The sequence below is a fragment of the Heterobasidion irregulare genome, assembly GCF_000320585.1.
Source record: "Heterobasidion irregulare TC 32-1 unplaced genomic scaffold scaffold_06, whole genome shotgun sequence".
NCBI classification, from domain to species: Eukaryota; Fungi; Basidiomycota; class Agaricomycetes; order Russulales; family Bondarzewiaceae; genus Heterobasidion; species Heterobasidion irregulare.
The window spans coordinates 1,469,583-1,484,385 of NW_009258202.1; the positions used below are offsets into that span (position 1 = coordinate 1,469,583).

General features: G+C 45.7%; 5 protein-coding genes across 5 annotated transcripts; 1 reads left to right on the plus strand and 4 right to left on the minus strand.

The window, feature by feature from the left end:
• Window positions 1-3,997: 3,997 nt before the first annotated feature.
• Window positions 3,998-5,590, minus strand: HETIRDRAFT_169525 (uncharacterized protein; the record flags this gene model as incomplete). The annotated part of the gene is made up of 1 exon (XM_009549199.1): window positions 3,998-5,590. One exon carries the CDS (start codon window positions 5,588-5,590, stop codon window positions 3,998-4,000), a length of 1,593 nt encoding a protein of 530 aa, XP_009547494.1.
• Window positions 5,591-5,634: 44 nt separating this feature from the next.
• On the minus strand, window positions 5,635-5,826 carry HETIRDRAFT_418741 (uncharacterized protein; the record flags this gene model as incomplete). The annotated part of the gene is made up of 1 exon (XM_009549200.1): window positions 5,635-5,826. One exon carries the CDS (start codon window positions 5,824-5,826, stop codon window positions 5,635-5,637), a length of 192 nt encoding a protein of 63 aa, XP_009547495.1.
• Window positions 5,693-7,154, minus strand: HETIRDRAFT_459415 (uncharacterized protein). The gene is made up of 5 exons (XM_009549201.1): window positions 6,830-7,154; window positions 6,648-6,771; window positions 6,296-6,593; window positions 6,153-6,239; window positions 5,693-6,089 (listed from the first exon to the last, which is right to left on the minus strand). Exons 1-5 carry the CDS (start codon window positions 7,076-7,078, stop codon window positions 5,975-5,977), a joined length of 873 nt encoding a protein of 290 aa, XP_009547496.1. The 5' UTR covers window positions 7,079-7,154; the 3' UTR covers window positions 5,693-5,974.
• Window positions 7,155-7,370: 216 nt separating this feature from the next.
• Window positions 7,371-9,146, plus strand: HETIRDRAFT_101892 (cysteine peptidase C86; the record flags this gene model as incomplete). The annotated part of the gene is made up of 7 exons (XM_009549202.1): window positions 7,371-7,407; window positions 7,466-7,476; window positions 7,546-7,651; window positions 7,705-7,756; window positions 7,829-7,861; window positions 7,918-8,099; window positions 8,161-9,146. 7 exons carry the CDS (start codon window positions 7,371-7,373, stop codon window positions 9,144-9,146), a joined length of 1,407 nt encoding a protein of 468 aa, XP_009547497.1.
• A 432-nt stretch (window positions 9,147-9,578) lies between these two features.
• Window positions 9,579-10,820, minus strand: HETIRDRAFT_410058 (uncharacterized protein). The gene is made up of 8 exons (XM_009549203.1): window positions 10,792-10,820; window positions 10,700-10,730; window positions 10,573-10,634; window positions 10,510-10,516; window positions 10,385-10,457; window positions 10,300-10,318; window positions 10,148-10,240; window positions 9,579-10,077 (listed from the first exon to the last, which is right to left on the minus strand). Exons 1-8 carry the CDS (start codon window positions 10,807-10,809, stop codon window positions 9,736-9,738), a joined length of 645 nt encoding a protein of 214 aa, XP_009547498.1. The 5' UTR covers window positions 10,810-10,820; the 3' UTR covers window positions 9,579-9,735.
• Between the last annotated feature and the right edge of the window lie 3,983 nt (window positions 10,821-14,803).

Genomic DNA, 14,803 nt, shown 5'->3' on the forward strand with positions numbered 1-14,803 from the left:
GGTTTGGCCCTCAGAGAAGGAAGACAAAGAAAATGATGACACAAAATATAACCCACAGCTAGAGTTTCTACTTACCCACATACCACTAACTGGAGTGGCGATGAAACAAGCACGGCTTGTTGTCCTACCAGGTGAATAGGATATAAAAAGAGGGTATTGTTATGATCACGACTTATCAGGCCTTCACGGCAGTCTATTCCAATAGGATCATCATAACTACTAGGTGGCCTCACATCATAAGGCATACATGAAGGTACAGATATAATCATTGGTCATCCACTCCCAATGGATCATCCATCATTGGTCATGTATCATGGGCCTATTGCAGTAGGCAACTTTCCCCACCTTACAAACTACTCATACATGGGCATAGAACCCCTTGACCTCTTAGTTGCAAAGAAGCAATTGGAAAAGCAAGAGTAGTCATTTCAGAGAGAGAAACAACTTAGAGAATACCTATGGGATACATATACAGTATTCTCATGCCCTTCCCAAAGTAGTATAAAAGGCCCATAGAATAGGCTAAGCATTTTTAGTTTATTCTCTTTGTTCAGTACTGTCTTCCTACAGTATATTTTACCCTCCTGTGCCATTGGGCATAGTGACTACAATACTATCTAGCTCCATTTGGAAAAACACCCCTTTGTATTAGCTCCAGATTATATCTAATAGTGTCTAAAAGTATCTAAAAGTGTTAATAGTATCTAAAAGTGTCTAATTTCCTAATCGGGAGCAACACATTGTGAGTATTGGATTGGTTTCTAATTTCATGATATTAGCACTAATTCCATACTAAAAAGTCTTTAATTATCAGTAGGAAATAGTAAGTACTACTGCTCTATTAGTGAGAAGGTAAAGATGTGGCACATTCTATACTATTTCAGCATATTACTCTCCTTCATATATGCCTATACCATTATCTCATAGCTCTTTTGCTGACTTTCCAGCTGCTTTTATAAGGGATATAGAAAGAGAGAAATGTGCATTGATGCCCCCAGCCACTTTGTTGGCAGCTTGGCAGCTGCCACAAGAGGCTATGAAGACCTAGGTACCTTGTCCTTGCACACAAGATCATTAAAGTTGTCATTGTTAGCCAATGCCTGCTACTGGTCATTATAGGACACAACATGTGGGTTGGACTTAGGGATATGCTATATGCAGCCTTATAGACCTTGTCTATTAGTACAATGGCTAATACTGTCTTGTGCAGCACATAATCATCATCACTATTGATACTACAATTTTGAGCACTATTTATATTGTTTATTGCCTTGTTATACAGAAGATGCTCAAACTTGGTGTTTTTCTCTAGCTATTAGGCTGTGGAAAAGACAGTCATATTGGTATGTGGTGCCAGAATAATATATTTGCCTGCCATATAGGAAATATATGCATCAAGCATATTAAGATCACCTCCAACAATCTTGTGCTTATTTATATATAGGCATGCCATACATATACTCTTGTCCCCATCCTCTACCTCACTAGTGGCTATTTGGAAAACCCCTCTCTCTTATTGGATCTTGATTATTCATAATTATGTTTTTAATCAAATTTGCAAATTCAGGTAGCATTGTCTATACTAGTAGAGTCCTATTGAATATTACACTCAATCATAGTTTTACACATTCTCAGTCCAAATTGTATAAGTGCCATAATTTATTTTTATCCTATATAAAGTGTATTATTGATTTTCCATTGGTTTATTATTTTCTTAGCTGGTGTACAAATTAAATCCTGAAAGACCTGACTTTTTAGGTATTTATTGACCTGATTATTTATTAGATAAAGAAAAGATAAATGTTGAATAAAATCAGAGATGTTGAGGTTGCCTATATTATGTCTACTTATTTAGATTACCAAGTTCATATATTAGACCTTGTGGCTTAGTAGCTTAGAGCATCTGTCCCAGGTGCTTGCATACATGAGGTTGTTGGTTCAACTCTGGCAGAAGGCAAGTTTGTTATAAGGTATATTCTGTGTTTAGGTATTAAACTAGTGCTCTAATAGACATGACTTTATAAAAAGGCTATGAGAACTGTGATGCTTGATTTATTATGATTTTTCTGAAATTTCAAGTTATAATGAATCCTAATAATTCCTAATTTAGGAAAATTATGTCTAATTAGAACAGGTTTAGAAGGGGAGTAAGCTAAAAATGTCTAATACTAATTGTTCTTAATTATGCATAAATAGAACTAATTAGAGCTTAATACAAAGGGGTGGTTTTCCAGATGTTGCTCTAGAATGTATGCAGTAACACTTGCTTAATGGGGGTCTATTTCCCCACTAAGTAAGGTTATAAGAGAGAGAGTGGCAGTAAGCTAAAGTGCAAGCAAGGTAGGGGCAGAAAAGTCTATTTTAGTGTTATAAACTGCTCGTTCAGTAACCCTAAGAGTAGGAGGTTCTTCCTTAGGTCACTCATGGAGGAAGAGTGGAACGATGGTCTTGACTGTACATACAGCACAGGAGCCAAATGTATATTGCAGTGATGGCAATAAGAATGAAGACTGTGGTTTAAAGACCACAGTAGAACAAAGAGTTGCAGTATGAAGACTGCAATAGCACAAAGAGAATAGACTAAAGATCCTTAGTCTATTCTATGGGCCTTTTATATTACTTTAGGAAAGGGCATGAGAATCCCATATATGTATCCATAGGTATTCTCTAAGTTGTTTCTTTCTCAAAATGACTACTCTTGTTTCTCTGCTTGTCTCCTTCTGACCAGGAAGATAAAGAGCTCCATGCCCATGTGTGAGTAGTTTGTAAGGTGGGAAAGAATGCCTGCTACAACAGGCTCATGATACTCAACCAGCGATGGATGATCTGCTAGAAGTGGATGACCAAGTATAATATCTATACCTTTATGTATGCCTCAGAGTGTGAGGCTGCCTAGTAGTTGTGATAATCATATAGGAATAGACCACTATAAAAGCCTAATAAGTTGTGATCATAATAGTAAACTTGTTATAGATATACATTAAGATACCATCTGTTAATATGGCATTTTCTCACTTTCTTATAAGATGTGTAGCTGAGATATAATATAGAGAAGTTTGTCAAATATTCTTTAATTTTTGGTAATCCAGAATTATTTTTGGTTGATCACTCATTCAAGGAGGGTCTGTTTTCTGCTATATAGAAAAAGATCTCGCCACAAAAGCTTTAAACTGACTTATTTTTTCAAGTACTTTAACACATAGGATGTTGATATTATATATTATATACCAGTATATTTTCAATAATTGTTATATTTTTATTAGACATATAGCTAATATATAGCCATGTTCAAAAGTGCCATTATAGCAGCTTAGCAATTATCATTCAGACACTTTTTATAGGCATGAGTACATGATTGTTCTAATGATATCCAACTATAATACTAATTGCTTATAGGCAATCACACCACTATTACTACCTATTGGAAGACATTCAGCAATAGTTTTCTAATAGAGTATCCATATTATAGGTGTCATATAATAAGAGTAAAGGTTGGGTTGTGTTTTTTTAGTTATCTGAAATGTGCTTGGATTGGGCATATGATATATTAAAATTCACAAGTATCAATGCTTATATAACAAATTAGTAAGGATAGTAAGAATATAGGTAGTTTGTGGAGTTCAAATCCAAACTATACTAGTTTCCTTTTAAAGCAATATGTGAGAAGGGATAAATAGATAGATTGTATAAGAGGGATAACTTAGTTATAAACCAATAGATTGTGTATTATACTATACACAATATATGTGTATATAGGTGCTAATAGAGAGTATAAATAATAGGGGGGGAGATTTATTGGCCTATGTCTAGGGTATTTACCCAACAATGATTTGTTTGGTAGTTGTATCTCACAAACTAAAGTCCCTCTAGCTTTGCTTAGGCCAATATGGCAACCAAGCCATTGGAAAAATATGGCCTTTAAAACTTGCTCTAAAGGCCTATGGAAAGTCATCCATTATATTTATAGAATCCAAATCTATTAACAACAGAGTCTAAGCTATAGTATGGAAATTCTGGTCCTTCTTGCTATTGGTGATCTTGGGTCTAATTCTATCCTATGTACAGCATCATATACTGCACAACTGGGTTGCACAAGCCCAGCTAAGCCTGGCAATGCATCAACAGATGGGTACAAGGGTGACCAGTGTTTATCATATCTAAAAATTGATGTTGGACACAAATTGCTAATGTAAGACTCTTGTGTCATTTGAATGCTATATTGGACAGCGCGCGGGGATTCCGGTTCCGAATCTGTGTCGTGCACAGAGATACAATCCATGTCTGTGGGCAATGCAAGATTTAAATATGAGTTATTCGTATCTCTTGCCAGTGAGACTCTTGCTCGGGAACGAGTGGAGATATCATTGATGTCCTGCATTTCATCGGATCGCACAGTCGGCACCAAATTAGTAGGATGGACGGATCCGTTGTGCGCCGAGAACACCCTGTCGTCATCCTCTTGCCGTCCTCTTGGAGACATCGCAGACTGAGATGATCCGTGCGCATTGATGTATGAAGGAGAGTGACGGATTGGGAGTGACGGATTGTCTGACGGTAGAGCATTGGGGCTGATTCTCGAAAACAGTAGAGAACTTGGCTCAGGTAGCGCATCATGACCCGTTCGAAAGATAGAGCTGTCGTCTTGGGTAACATGAAGGTCAGGGGAATGTGATGATGATGTCGCGTGAGGGTCGCTCTGTACAACTCGTGTGGGACTGACTGGAATAATCCCAGGTTCATACTGGGTCACGTTCGTCAAAGGCGAGGAAGACTCTGACTCCGAAGCCGGAGATGGTACACTGCGTTGAGTAATGCGAGCGCCCGGAGAACGTCGTGCTTCGACTTCGCTAGATAGGCGAGATGTTTGTATCGCCGCAGGCCGAGCTGAGTTGTAGTCGTCGGTACGAGAGTTAGGCTGACGCGTGTCACTGTGCATGTGGCCATCATGAACCCCGAGGGTCGAATGGTACTCTGGTGTATGAGCTCCGCCGCGACCGGCTACGTGCACAGATGAGCGAGATGCATTCGGACGTCGCGCTAAGATGGAACCTCGGCGCGTGTCGTCACGGGGAGGTGTTCCTCTGTGCTCCTCGTAGGCCCGAATCTGTCCCGGACTGGGGTGATATGTGTCTGATCTTACACGCGAACGCGACATAGATAGTGACCTGTCGTTCGGACTTGGGACCCTGCCCTGATTTGAGGCATTGCGAGACCGCCCACCAGGTCGAGAGCCTGACGGTTGACTAGGCACGATATTGTGCCGGGATTGAGGTGAAGATGGTGCGTGGAAAGCACAATGATGTTCGTGAGGGATCCTCGGGCGTCGGTCACAGGTTGGCATGCGCAGTCCATCGGCTCTGCTTCCTGCGGACATGTTAACAATTTTGACGGTGCCGGATCGGCGCGCATTCTCGTATGCATTGTGTGCCTCTTGAGGTGTCTGATAGCTCTCGTAGATATTGCCCGGAACGCTGATGACCCTTGGGCCTGCTTCTGCCCTATATGCCTCTGTCAGATCTTCTTGCGCATGATCATCGCTGGCCGGAGAGTTCGGGCATCTGGAAAGAAGATTGCACGTACCAAGTCTCATAGATACCGGGCTCAGTCCCAACTATAACGACGTGCCACTTTTTCTTAGCCATATAGTGACGACAGCTTTCGATAGACAGTGGGTAGCGGCAGCGGTTTGTGTATGGAGACAAGAAGATATAGTGTCAAGGTGCTGTCACAGTAGACCACTGCCGTCACTGAGCGATGCATAAATAATACATAACAGCGCGTCGCAGCGACTGCCGGCTTGGAAGTTGTCGCTGGGGACGAAAGCATAAAATAAAACCCAGGCTCAGGATTCCCTTAGCAAGACGTGGAAATATTTCATCATTAATGACGACCGTGCATAAGCTCTCCACTAACACCGACTGGAGTCCATTGATGGAACGTAGCATCAACTGCCCACTCCTACTCACCGCGAGGCTCAAACGGCTATATATCCTCCCCGACTTGAGGTGTGTCGTTGTCGGAAGGAACCACATAGATGTGATACAACGTCGCGCAACATGTATGGAGCCTCTCGCCAGAAATCGCGGTGTCTATGTGGTTGACACGTGCAATCAGCAGCACAACTCGAAAGGGTAAAGACCTAAAACACTCACGGAACTAGATCAATGCCTGTTGATCCGTAAGTTGTGTAGTTGTAGTATGCACCCAAAAGGAAGTATCCCATGAACGCAAGCAATAGACTAGGCCAAAGAGCATTTCAAATCAGAGCGAGTGCAAAGGATAGATGGAGACTTACACGAGGAAGAACCACCCAATTCCACTACCCACTGACTGGTCCTCCTTTCTATCATCCCCCTCGCTACCTTCACCGCCATTGTCGCCCTCGTGTTTTGGTGGTTCCTTATCGCCCGAAAAGCCGCACCCTGCAATCACGCTCCATTCCACGCTGACTTGGCCCGCCTCGTACGACTTGAATATAGGATCAGAGGCTTCAGTCGCGCAAAGGAGTGAAATATTGAAGGACTGTGGAATTAACTCTGTCGAAGAAGAAGGATATGAGGAACCATGAAGGGTTATGCTAAGCCCTTTAGGAGCTGCGAGGGAAATGTGAACATTGAATCGGGCTCGCATGATTAACTCCAACATACATGAAAGAGCTGAGTACTGTGGTTTCAGGTCTTCGGTCTGTGCAACCGGTACGACCGCAATGATTCGATCCGAGTCACCCTTTGTGTTGGTCTTCGTCAAGCACGCCCTCGTCCCTTTAGGACACTAGTTAGCCAAACGGTATGTGAGCCGTTTCGTCGCGAGAAGAAGCCAACTAACGCACCTGATCAGCTTCGTCGACACCGTCCAGAGTGCCCAACTCGGCACACAGATCGAACCTCACGGCGTCTCGCATGGTGCTGGGCGGTGTGTCTCTTGTTCTGGACGCCGAGTGTTCACCTCTGGCGGAAGTCAAATCATACTTGACGCCGTCGACCTCTAGAATACATTCGTCCTGGGCGTTTACGAGAGACAGACAAGAGATGAGGAAGAGGATGGAAATTACACGGTGCGTTGGTCTCCAGCGGGGCATCTGTGAAATCTCCGTCAGAATACGTCTGTACGATAGACCGACCGCGTGCTGTGAGGATGGCTGGAGGGAGTGCTTGTTGTCCGGGTTGCCAGCCCAAGGCGCGTCAATCGTCGACTGGATGCGCCAAGGACCCCGCAACACCTGATGATGTAATGCACGCGTGTCGCGACGCGTACGCGTATTGGCCTTCGACCACCGCGAGTCCCCTCCGCACACAAGCCTCCCGACACTCGCTACAGCCATGGATGCTCTCCTTCCGCTCATCTACCACGAAAAACAGGAGCCAGGGTCCATGCTATGTGCCCAGCATGCCCTCAACTCTCTTTTGCGTGCGTCCGCATCCTTCCCCGCCATCCTCCGACTAATACAACGTCTCGACCATCGCAGAGGGAGACTACGTACGCATCATTTCTTGGGCCCCTTCCATGCCATTTTGATCACTCACGCTCGAAATTTTGCGCTGATAGTTCACCGCACCCGACTTGTCCGCCATCGCGCGATCCCTCGATACATTAGAACAGAGTTACAGCGAAGGGAATGATAATCGAACAAGCACGAACATGGATGATACAGGTCGGCTATCGTCGGATGATGAAACTATCAGTCGATTCAACGCTACCCTGTAGGATTCTTTTCTGTCCAAGTCCTCGAGAACGCGCTGGACGTTTGGGGGCTGAGGTGCGTTGCACGCTTGCTTTCGCTGACTGAAGATCCAACATCTCTCTTTAACAGTCTGATCCGCTGGCGCAGCGAAGCGATGAAATCCTACCAGGATCATCCACAGTAAGCTACCTCTTCAAGTCGGCGTCCAGCGCTCTCACATCTAAACCCGTGATCAGCACGCAATTCGCCTTCATCCTCAACCTCGAACAGCATTGGTTCACCTTGCGCAGCTTCGGGGATCACGCCGCACAAGGCCAGGGCCACACGCATTGGTTCAATCTGAACTCCTTCCTTCAAAGGCCCGAGTGGGTAAGCAAGACGTACCTCGGCATGATGCTGCAGCAAGCGGAATCTGAAGGTTCGATTCCTAACCGGCTCGTAAGTACAACCGCTGACATCTCTCCTGCACGGCCACTCAGGCTATTCCGTCTTTGCCGTCACCCCCGTGGACCCTATGGCCCTCTCCCTTCCACGCTCTTCAGCCGACGATCTAGCCTCTGAAATTTCAGAACCAAACACTAACACTCCGTCCGGGCGCCTCTCGACGATCCGGACGCCTCACGCGCCCGAAGGCCTCGAAAACGAGGACCTGGAACTTCAGGCTGCACTGCAGGCGTCCCTTGCATCGGAGCCCGAAGCGAGCTGGGCAGGTCCCTTCGTTCCCAATCTGAGCAGCGGATCGTCGGGACCATCGATTGCGAGAGGAGCGCGCGGGCCCGGCCCGAACCCTCATCCAGCGTCTTTTTCGATCCCCTCCTCGTCCATGCACCCACCAGAGCCTGCAGATCCCGTCGCAGCGAGCGTGGCCCGTAACCGCGCCCTCCTCGAGCGTATGCAGCGCGAGCAGGAGTTCGTGCTCCGGGAACAGTACGACGACGAGATCGCCCACTTTGCCCCTGGCGACGCGCGCGCCGCACAGGCAGGCACTACGGCAGAGGGTGACGAAACAGACGACGACGAGATGCGCCGCGCCATCATGGAGAGCCTAGCACGGCAACGGCGGGCGCGAGACGGCGACGACTATATGGACGACGAGGACTTTGACCCAGACGCGGCGCTCGGGCGCGCGCAGCCTGCGTGGCCTGGTCCCAGTGCCAGCATGGCCGGGGACCGTGTATACGACGACGATGACGCGGAGCTGCAGGCCGCGTTGAAGGCGTCGCTCGAGACTGTCCCCGCAGGCTTCCAGGTGCCCGAATTCGCCCCTCTCGCGCCCGCGCCCCCTGTAGCGTCCGTCGCATCGGGGGCGCGAGCCCCGCCGGTGGACGAGGCAGACGCGTCGAGCGTGACCGACACGGAACCAGAAACAGAACCAGATTCCGAGATTGGTTCCGCGCCGGAGGCGCCCCAGGAAGACGTGAGCGTAGAGGAGATGCGGCGGAGACGGTTGGCCCGGTTCAGTTGATCTGCACGACACGCATGGGGCCAACGTCCGAGCGTCGTCGATTTCTTGGAACGAGAGGTGTAGCACTAATAGCCATTGTAAAATTTCGGGATGGACGCAGTGTAGAAGAATGTAATATGATGTTGACCGGCCGGTCATACATGCGGACTTATATGCTTGTGAGTGCGACACGGAGTGATCCAATGCATAACAGGAACGAGGTTGCAAAGTAATGGTGCGACTATCTACTGACATGTCCGAACATCGGCAAAGAAAAGAAGGAAAAAACTAGACACTAATAAAAGATTGAAGGCGCAGCAGCCTATCGGGTGAGCGGGAGGGCAACCTAAAGCCTGCGACGGGCGCAGACCGGTGTGAGAGCAGTGCAACGAGCTGATCAGAACTATCATGGGCAAAAAGGAAAGGCGGGACATGAACGCCTGAACGCTTGAACGCTAGCAGCTTATAACATGTGAGAAGAAAGGAGAAAAAAAATGAAGGGCGAGTGGCTTAGACCCAAACAAAAGTCCACTCTGTATCCGTCTGCATATCCTGCCTCCACCCCTCACACCGCGCCACCGACGGGACCAATGCGCCTCGCACGGCCGCGTCAGCAAATCACGCAGCACTTCAGGCCCGTGCCCGCATCTTCGCGGTCGCCCGAGAGGCTGCTCCGCCTCCTCTGGTGGGCGCCGCCGGCGGAGACGCCCTCGCGCATGAGCATGCTCGCGCGGGTCGCGGCCTCGAAGACGTCGTCGACGCCCTCGATCTTGAGGGCGGAGCACTCCTTGTAGGCGCGGGCGCCGATCTCCTGGGCGACGCGCTCCGCCTGGGCGCGAGAGACGTACTGAGATGCGTTGGGGTCGTTCGGTGGCGGGCGGAGGTCGACCTTGCAGCCGACGAGGATGATGGGGATGGTGGGGCCGCAGATGGAGCGGACTTCCTCTATCCACTGATCACGCAGAGGGCGTTCGGGCGGCTATGAGTGAAGGATGAGGGAGAGAAGGAGGATGGGGCCGAACCTTGACGGAGACGTTGTCGAGCGAATCGGGAGTATCGATCGCGAACGCAATGAGGATGACATGAGATTTCGAATACGAGAGCGGTCGCAAGCGCTGACAAGGGGAGGGTGGCGTCAGTCCAAGGCCGAAGGAGATGCACGGGGCCGACATGCCTCGTATTCTTCCTGGCCACTGTCAGAGGTCAAGATCGAGAGATTTGGGTTAGCCAAGTAGAAAGAGGGAAGGTCGGCAGCGTACGCAGTATCCCAGAGGGCGAGCTGGATGGGTTTCCCGTCTAGTCTGATCTCAGCAACATAGTTTTCGAATATGGCTACGGGGACGGTCAGAGATGGTAGGGGACGGATGGAGGTGGGTGGACCGACTCGGTTGCTAAGAAGAGGAAGAGGGTGAGGGGACGGGAGAGATTGGAGTAGAGAGGGACTGACGTATTCTTTGGGAAACTCTCCGAGCGCAAAGGAGCAGAGCAGGGACGTCTTGCCGCATGCGCCTTGACAAGCCAAGGAGGGTGAGGCCGTGGGGAGTGGAGGACGGAAGAAGAAGAAGGGTGCGTACCGTCGCCAACAATGACGAGCTTCCTGCGAATCTGTGGATAGGACGGGGGATGAGAGGATGCGGCGGGGGAGGAGAGGAGAGGAGAGACATACGGGGGACTGGGAGGACATGAATGTCAGGCGGGTGGGACGGCGGGGAGGGGAGCGCAGGGAGGGAGCAGTGACGCGCTAGGGAGTCGAGGAGGCACGAACATCGGAGCGCCACTGTGCTGCGATCCGCGAATGCGTCTGCCCCGGAGGCAGTGCGCCACCCGGCCATCCCACCCGGCCATTTCTCCCCCGCGCAGCGACCCAGCTCAGTATCCCCGTCAGTCCCCATGACCGCTCCGGCTCCTCCACTCTCCGAAGTCTCAGCGTCCAGCGCCCAGCCGCACCCCACAGAACCCGCAGAGACAGACGTTCCAGGCGCGTCCCTCCCTCCGTGCCCCTTCCGGACGTGTGCGCACAGAGGCTCTGTCCCTCCACGTCGTCGCTAGCGTCACACATGGCGCTAGCCACTCATTGGCTGGCGACCGCGACTGCTCTCAGGACCTAGGCTACTTCCAAATCACACACCCACCGCCGTGTCGAGGGCAAGGGATGACTATGATAAAATAACAGAAAACATATGACAAATAAATGATGTAATGAAGTAACATTTTGAACCTTACAGCTGTTTGCAAAATGATAGTCCTCTCAAACTGGAACACATATCTGAGAGTTTATGCTGACATCATAATGTACCTAGAACTTGCCTTAATCAGGCTCTATGTTCCTTACATCCCTTATATATCTAGATACCCCCCACAGTTGTTTTTATGATGCTTTGTCAGGCCTATGAGCAGTACTTAATATTTGTGAATGTCTTAGTCTATTTTTTGCATCGCTTGAGCAACATAAGAGCCCTATGTGACTTACACAGCCCAAACATGAAAGCCTATAGTGCCAGAGATCTAGTTGGTGCTCATGTTTGCTTATATAGCATTCATACAGCCATATAAACCACAAGCTCTTTCTGTGGAGAAAAATCAAGGATATGTGCCATTGGGTCTCACTAATGGCCATAATAGGAGTGTATAAGATCCAAGGTGACTAGCCTTATCTAGACTCCAGTGGCTATGCAAAAATAAATATATATAGTCACAAATAAGCAAAGTCAACAAAAAGGAAAAATAAACATAGTAGCTAACACACCTAAAATTTATGAAATCTAACTACAGATGCAGACTCAGGAAGTCAAAAGATATCTAAAATGCCCTTTTTGGTATTTTCCCATAAGAAATTGGGACCTGCCAATTTTTTGGTGAATTTTTATAGGCACTGGATGCCCTAAAAGAGATACATGTGATACCATGTGAAGTAAACTAAATAAAAATTGTATCTTCTCAGTCACCAAAAACTTATCTCTCTTACTATCAAGAATATCATCAACCTTAACATATGTTGGTTTTAGACTACTAGCATGCTTAGCATGAAGATCCTAATCTGGACCATGACTAGTCATTATCTATGTTAAAAAGTTCAAGAGCCTCAAGGTCTAAATCTATGTGAGTATCAATCTCTATATTATGAGAAGAGTTGACTTTGTGATTAAAAGGCTTCTTTTTCAAGCCAGAAATATTGCAAAAAGTGTGTGCTCTCTTCTAAGCATAGGGCATCTAAAGAGAGTGGAAGGGCAGTGTCTCGCGTGGCAACACGTGAAAACCACATGAAAACCCGAGCGCAAAGTGCGAGGCTAAAACAATTACTTTATTGGCCAAATTATTAATTTCTCTTCTCCTGATTAAAGCATTTTCTGCACCAAAAATCCAAAAAGGGAACCTGACAAAATATGACAAAATCCATAGAGCACAAGGCAAAATATTCTGACTCTAACCATCAATGTACCTTATATTTCCAACTCAATACCTGCTAAATCTATGCATTCTGTGTATATGTCTTTTACATTGGTGGAAAACTCTAGGAACATTACTCAAGTTAGATTAAAATGTCCAATAACCTATAAAAGAAGTGCAATAAAACTAATAGGAGCACATACAACAGGAGCACATACAATGAGAGCATATACAATGGAAGCACACATAATAAGAGTATACACAATGGGAGCATATGTAATGGGAGCACACACAACAAGAGCATATACAACAAGAGTACATATGATAAGAGCACACATGATAGGAGTATGGGAGCATACATAATAGAAGCATACACAATAGAAGCATACACAATGGGAGCATATGCAATGGGAGCACATACAACAAGAGTACAAGCAACAGGAGCACATGCAATAGGAGCACATGCAATAGGGGCATATATAATCAAAGCACATACAACTAGAGCACATCTAATAGGAGCATACCACACATAATGGAAGCACACCCAACTAAAGCACATCTAATAGAAGCACATGCGATGGGAGTATACACAATAGGAGTATACACAATGGAAGCACACATAATGGGAGCACACTATATGTAATGGGAGCACATATAATAGGAGCACACCTAACTAGAGCATATCTAATAGGAACACATATGATGGGAGTACATACAATGAGAGCACACATGATGGAAGCACATCCAACTAGAGCATATCTAACAAAAGCACACCACATACAACAAAAGCATATCCAACAAGAGCATACCCAACAAGAGCATATCAAATGAGAACATACCCAATAAGAGCATACCCAATAAGAGCATACCCAATAATAGCACACTCAACAAGAGCATACCTAATGAGAGCATACTCAATAAGAGCACACCCAACAAGAACCCATTCAACAAGAGCACATCTAATAGAAGCATATACAATAGTAGCATACCCAATAGGAGCACACCTAATTCAAGCACACACAATGGGAGCACATATGACAGAAGCACACACAATAAGAGCATATACAATAAAAGCATACAAAATGAGAGCACATGTAATAGGTAATCAAGTCACAAGTATATAGCCAACAATAGATTACACACAGACTATATACAGACCACACCCAGACTGTAGGTAGCCTATAATCAATGCATAGTTTGCAACTAACACAGAATATTTCAATCCTCATAGTCATTTAAAACTAAACTACAAAACTCAGATTCAACCCTAACCCCAAGAAATACTATTAAGCACTGTGCAAGAGTCGCGAAGCGACAGGTCGGAACTCGTAATAATGGAGGAATGCATGTTCAGTGCTTTGAGTTATATTACCTTAACAATTTTTTTGGCGATAAAATATAGATATTTCTAGCAAAATTTTTGATGGATTCATATAGTACTTGTTGAAAGAAGTCAATTGGTGCATTTTACATGATTTATAGACCTTTTTGGGAGGGTCAGCCAATTGTTAAAGGCTTCTAGGTCAAAGAATTATTTTTTCTAGACTAATGGCTTATAGGATTTTACTCAAAATATTTCAATAACATTTATCCAAGCATTGCTATTGATTCTAGTGTAACTGGAAAGCTCTAGAAATGGATATTGAAATTTGTCAACTTTGCTTATCTATAACTATACAGCTATCTATAGTACTATGCATTTGGATTTAAGAGGATTATTATTTTACAAATAGCTGTAATCCTTAAGTAATCCCAAGCCCTCTTAATTAGTAGCTAGCACAAAATATATACAAGCATGTGCCACCTAGAAAATTTACTAGCATTAGCCATAAAAGACCAGCTATATACAAGATTTAGATTATTAGTAATATAAATACATAATATTATGAAATTTACTGAGTTATACTTGGGGCTCTAGGCCAAAGACTTGGAGCTTGACAAACAATATACAACACAATGGCTTACAAAGTCACTATAGGCCCCAGATGTCAAGAGCATAACTTAATAGCAAAATGAATGCCAAAGCAAAAGGTGGTAAATTCTAGTTATATCACACTTGTTATTATAAACTACTTGTTCAATAACTCTAAGAATAGTGGATTCTTCCCTAGATTACACAAGTGGACAGAATGGATATGAAAGCTTAACTATTTTAGAATAGTAATATAGAAATGGATAATAGTTATAGGTATCAGAATGACTGCCTAGGAACAAAAGTTACAGTATGGGAACTATGATAGTATAAAGGAAAAGAGACTAAAGAACCTCAGCCTATTCTATAGGCCTTATAT